The sequence below is a fragment of the Streptopelia decaocto genome (genome assembly GCF_964273445.1).
Source record: "Streptopelia decaocto genome assembly, chromosome: 20".
Taxonomy (NCBI): domain Eukaryota; kingdom Metazoa; phylum Chordata; class Aves; order Columbiformes; family Columbidae; genus Streptopelia; species Streptopelia decaocto.
The window spans coordinates 519,672-525,775 of NC_138675.1; the positions used below are offsets into that span (position 1 = coordinate 519,672).

The 6,104-nt window shown below is 40.8% G+C and overlaps 1 protein-coding gene across 1 annotated transcript; it reads left to right on the forward strand.

Annotated features, from left to right (window-relative positions):
* GUCA2A (guanylate cyclase activator 2A) lies at window positions 1–4,043 on the forward strand (the record flags this gene model as incomplete). The annotated part of the gene is made up of 3 exons (XM_082069843.1): window positions 1–75; window positions 2,915–3,104; window positions 3,976–4,043. The coding sequence occupies 3 exons, from the start codon at window positions 1–3 to the stop codon at window positions 4,041–4,043; spliced, it is 333 nt and encodes a 110-aa protein (XP_081925969.1).
* Window positions 4,044–6,104: the final 2,061 nt, after the last annotated feature.

Sequence of the window (6,104 nt, forward strand, 5' to 3'; positions counted from 1 at the left end):
ATGAAAGGCTCTATTTCCTTTACGGTCTTTGCAGTCCTTTTACTGGTGCACAGCTCCCAGGAAGTCTATGTTCAGGTGAGTTTTCTGCTCTTTAATTTGTTGTTATCACAAGTTCAACAAAGTACTGATATTATGTGAAGTGTTGTGGCTGCAACAGGGATCTTGAACTAAACTCATAGACCTGAATTTTTGCTTTGCTCTGCCTTGATATCCAACTTCATCTTCCTACAGTTTAGTTTTTCTTTCTGTAAAATGATGCAGATATTAATAACATGCTGCTGCAATTTAATTAACTTCAGCAGCCCTTTCACTGCTCTGATATCCCTTTCTGACTGAGGCATTGCATTTCCAGAGTTTTCTTTTGCACATAACCCTATGCATTTTGAAGCTGCAAGAACTAGGGAACTGCAAGAACTCTATGAAAATGATCTGCAAGCTTATGTGTTGGAGCCTACACACATCTCACATAAATAAAAGATGAAAGAAATGCTTAGCTGGATCCAATGAAATATCAGTAGGCAGATAAGCTATTACAGGAGGCTATATCAAATTTTCCAAAATACGCAGCACCTACGACTGATATTGTATGCAACATGAAAGCAGTTAAGAAGGTACTTCAGTGTTCTTGCCTGCTCTTATGAGTGTGTTGGATCTGTCTGCACTCATTCCTAGAAACAGCTCAGGAGATTTCAGTTTGGTTGCAATGTAAATACCTTCCTCGGAGTATAAAGAGAATACTCCTTAAACAATTATGTGCTTTCTTTATATTTGCACAGAGGGTTCCAGGGATAAGGTACTATCTTTGTGACTTGAAATATCTTGTTTTTCTCCTTTGGATGTCAGAGATATACAGAGACAGCAGGTTTAAGCTATTCCTTTATTTCTAACCATCCTTTAACACTTAGATTCTCCAGGGGAACAGATAGCTTCGTGCTTAATGAAAAAAATGCTGTCTTTCACTTGGAGGCATAAAAAAATAACTAAATGAGAATAGCTTTTTCTAGGTTGGGTAAAAGTGTAGGAAGTGCAGCTCTGGAGCTTTGGTTCCCATTTCTAGTTTGAAGTCTTATCTCATTAATAATTAAATCTGTGTTTCCCCCCATATATGTGCAGTGTGCTCTGCACGTGTGTTGCACTCCTTTCACTTGTTCTACTTAAGGTCCCTAAGGTCTGACTAATTACTTGGTGCACAAAGTTGGCTTATGCTCTTGTTTTCTGAAACTCTTCCCAATTCTTCCCTCTCTTGTAGTATGTCAGAAGTATTTCATTTAACAAAATGTTTTGCAAAGCAGAAGTGAATTTCATTTGATTCATGTCATGTTTTTGAAGACTGATTATCACTATCTCAACCCTTTCCATAACAGATCTTGAATTAATATTTCTGTGATAAAATCTCTTATTTCAGCAGCACAGTATGCACTTGGAGCTTGGAGGGAAGATACAGCTCGGCTTGAGCTATCTCTAATACATCTTTCTTAACTGATGTTGGGGGGGGGGGGTGTGTTTCATGTTTTTATTGTTCTGTTGTTTTTTGTCACCAGGACATACACGTCTCAGGGTTAATTCCTACTTTCTGGTTTCTCTGAAACTGTATCCATGGAAATCCATCCTTTTCTACTTCTCTTTTATGCTTCTGAGGTCTGTGACCAATAACTGAATGTAGAACTGCATTTATACAGGAAAAATTGATAGGCAACCATGGTGGATAAATTAACCTGTGTAAAATCATAAACCGATTGTAAGTAGAAAAGAGTTTTACTTTGTTAAGCAAATGCATAAATGCATGGCTGGAGTTTATCTGGATGGGAATTTTTAATTCTTTAACACCAAAATTCTGTGATTCTGCAAAAAAAATCCCAAGAAACCAAACCCAGCTACCGCTCCCCCCATCTCGCACTATCCAACACTGGGCTCATGAGACTATGGCACCAGTGGCAATACTTGGTCTCATGCTCTGTTAGCCACTTCACTTTATTTCCTTGAATGAGTAGGTGTTACTTGATCATCCTACTGACCACATCTTGGTCATTCAAACAGTTTAAAACACATGCTAAAGATCAATTTGAAAATGTTGTTTTCTCTTCTAGGCCAAAATCTGATTATCTGCAGACATTCACAGACTTTATCCACATAGCTTAACAGCTGCAACACCTGCAATTTAAGTTTATGACCTCAATGGTGCGATTCACTTGAAACTAAGTGCATGACTGTTAACAGGCACACAGCGTCTAGCAATCTAAAACATTGAGTAATAGTTCCCAGAATAATGTCCTGGCCTCCTGAAGCTTTTGATACAAGCTTTCAGTCAGAAGTGCCTTATGCTGCCAATAATTTGTGTTCCGTTAATTGTGTGGACAAGTAGTAAATTAATGGGAACTTGCCACAGTACCTTGAGATGAGGGATTTCAGCTCTTAATAATGTGTAATGTGAGGGAGTAACTCTTTTTGTGTGGTTAGAGCCTGCCACATGACAGCCAGCACTCGAAACTTCTCTACTGGTGTGTCAGAAGAAAGAAACAAATTCCCACTTACCACCATTCAACTCATGATTTTGTAAATTTCTACCACGTATTTCCCAGTCATCTCTCTTCTGGGCTGAAGATTCCCAGCCTGTACCTTTTGACCCCAGATTTCATGGGTCTCTGTCATGGGAGCGAGAAATGCACTAATTCTGCCTCCATCCACTGTGACACATGGTGACCAGCCAGCCAGGTCTCGCTGCTGCTCTGAGAGATCTTTGCCTTGAAGAGCTGGTCATTTTGCCTTCGGTCATCTCTGGCTTTATCTAGGCTTTGTTTCAACATTGTCTTTTCCCTCTACTACAGTCTTTGGGAGAGCTCGTGGTTGAAATTGAATGGATTTTTCTAATGACTGACTTCCTGATGCCTTTTTTTTTCTGGTTCTGTCTACATAGGATGGAGACTTAAAGTTCTCACTTGAGTCTGTGAAGAAGCTAAAGGAGCTTATGGATGAGAACAGACCCACTAACCCTCGCATGGTTGTTTCAATGGCTGGCTATTCTCCATGTGATGAAAAGTCTCTCCCTGAGGAGTTTCAACCCGTGTGCAAAAGAGAAGATGTCGCCATGATTTTTGAGAGGCTGAGTATGTATCTCATATTACATAGTTGCCATTTTTATCACTCTTTTCAACCATAAACATTCAAATAGCAGCAAGCAAAGACATTTAATTACTGTTCTGTTACTTCTAAAGCAGCTGAGAGAGTACGTGCTGCCTTTCTCCTGCCCCTCCTGTGAGGGTTGGACTACATTAGGTGTGAGACCCCTAAAAGAACATTCCTGCTGTGCTGAGCTTGGCTGCAGATCAGGCTGCTGTAGCCATGGAAGAGCTTCCTCGGAGGAGCTCCACAATAACTCTTGTGACTTAAAGTGAGAGCCCACAACCAAGGGTTATATCAGTCATTCTAGCTAACTACAACTTGTGAGCAGGTTTGATTGCTCTCTTCAATCAGTATAGAATAAGGCGTTTTTCCAGGTAACCTAAAAGAGGTGTAAGATCAAGTGAGATGAATCATTCTTTGGCATGATCTGTCTGCAAGACACACATAACAATTCCTGAACTGGCTGCTACAGTGTCTGGTTTTTTGTTTGTTTAATTTTATTATGTTGCATTTATCTTCTGTTTAATATAATTGACACTGCAGGAAGAAATACTACCAATATAAGAAAGTCGTGATTCTGTAAGCCATATCCGCACAACCCTCCCACAAGATGTCCTGTTGTTCTCTTGCCTCCACATGTCCTCATTGTTTCTGCAATGAATTCAGGTTTTATTTAACTCTTTAAGCCAGATTTTTGCAAGAACTAATTTCACTTATACCAGTAACAACTTCAAAGAACACTAAAACTCATAAAAGAGTAATGGAGAGGAGTCTCCAAATCCCTTGATATGTGGCCCTGTTCTCCCAGAAATTCTGTTGCCATCTCATTGAAACCATCTCTTTTCTCTCTAACAGACATGGCAGTCCGAGACGCTGATTTGTGTGAAATCTGTGCAAATGCTGCCTGTGCTGGTTGCTATTGAACAATAATCTAAAGAAGATGTGTCAAGCTAGGAAGTTTCTGCATTCATATTGCAAGATCATATACTTTCACCAATCAATATTTGGGCTCCATCTCCACTACAGTCAAACTGGAGCTTCTAGCTCATGTAGACATACCAGGGGTTCTCCTGGAGTGGTTGGGTCAGATGTCACCAGCAGTGCAGTTCTGGCAACAAGGAGGCTGTAAACCTCACCTGGGAGGTTTCAGTTCTGCCTGAGTTGTGTCACATTGGAATGAATATGTCCCGGGCACAGTTTCATTTTCCACTAGTTTGTCCGGATTGGAACAGAACGGGTGAACCTGAGCAGTTTCCTGCAGCCTTTTTAATATCTAAATCTGCCTGTGATTTGGCCTCCCCTACACATAAGACCCAGCAGCACTGGGTTATCATGTTTTCCAGCCCATGCTTTCCAGCCTGTGGGATAACTATCTCTCTACCTGTAGGTCTGCATGTGCCTTGTGTATGTTTGTAACAGAACTGCAGCAAGTAACCTGCGGACAAGTTACTGGTGTTTAGCAACACTTCCATAGCCAGAAAATTCTCAATCTGTTACTTGTACTAATTATTGCCAGTTTAGGGAATGGACGTAGAGGAGCACAGGAACACTTTCTACATAGTTGTATGGAAGCTCCCTTCTTTTGACAGATATTCATGTTCATTAAGCTCTGTTTCGGAGAAAGGAAGTCCAAACTGCAAAGCTGAAATAATTTTGAAATTAAAACATTGCCTTGTGTTATTATTTATTGGTGGCAAGATTGTGAAGAAATGATCTGGCCATGTTTATATGCTGTATATGAAATAAAAGCTAGTAATAATTTGGGATTTTTTGTTGTTGATGTTTTTGCTGGGTTTTGGTGAGGGGTTTTTTTAGTGATGCTTTTAGTTTGCTTTCCTCCTATATAAGGTCTTTCATGTCTGGATCTTCACTGGAATAAAATGTATCTTGTTAAAATTGTTCTGAACTTATAACAATTTGAAGTTCTTATTCCCCTTTACTTTTAACTGTTGAATTATTAGATCCATTTTATATATATGGGACTCTCAGCTCAGCAACCAAGTTCTCAAAAGACTGTCAATGCTATGAAGCTGAGCACTTATCCCAGGAATTAGATGCCTAAATCCAGAAGTGATGTTTAAAAAAATAATATTTGATATATAAATTCCTGTTTATTTGACAGAAAAGCTATGTGGGTGCAAAAAGGAATTCCTCACATCCAGTATGTTGGCTACTCCAGTATAAATAACATCCAACAGCAAATGCCAAAGAGAGTCTCAGAATAAGGCTCTTCCTGCTTCCTTGAAATTGGAACCACTGGAAACTGGATTCCCTGGTACAAATGGCTGCCTGGGCTTATTTTAACCCTACAGTTATTTATCTACATATAGAAATATGGCTTATTATTTTCTGTTAAATCTAACTTGATAAATCTTTAACACAACATCTTCAAGCGGCCCATGCGGAGAGGACAGGTTGTGCCTTTTGCAAGGAAGACTCTCTGGCAACAAGACTCGAGCCCCGATCCGCCGCCGACGCTGCCGTGTTCAGGTGGGGGGGAGGGCTGGACCGGGACCCTGGGGTGTGTTCCCCACTGATCTTCTGCCCCTTTGCACACAGTGCCGTCCCATCAGCAGGAGCACCGCAGACTGATTGCGCCTAGTGTGCACAGCACTGTCTTACACAGAAAAAAGGGGGTTAAAAGAGGGACTCAGACCGCTGGTTTGCACTTGTGGGATGAGATTCCTAATGAATGAGGGATTGTACAGAAGAAGGATTGTGTCACTTCTCCTGAAGAAGGGGAGCACACAATAAATGAAATGAACTAAGAAAGCCAAAGTGGAATTCCAGTTTTGTAGCAGCCTGTAGAAAGTCTTCTGGAGAAACCAATGTTTGAGGAATGCATTTCCCAGCAGTCTCTGGGAACTGGGGCTGTGGGCACAGCACCTCAGAGCAAAGCAAATATCTCATCAGGCTCCGTTCCCAGCTCAACACTGACCCACCGTAACCTGCACGTCTGTGGGAAAACGACCTGCAGGGTTCAC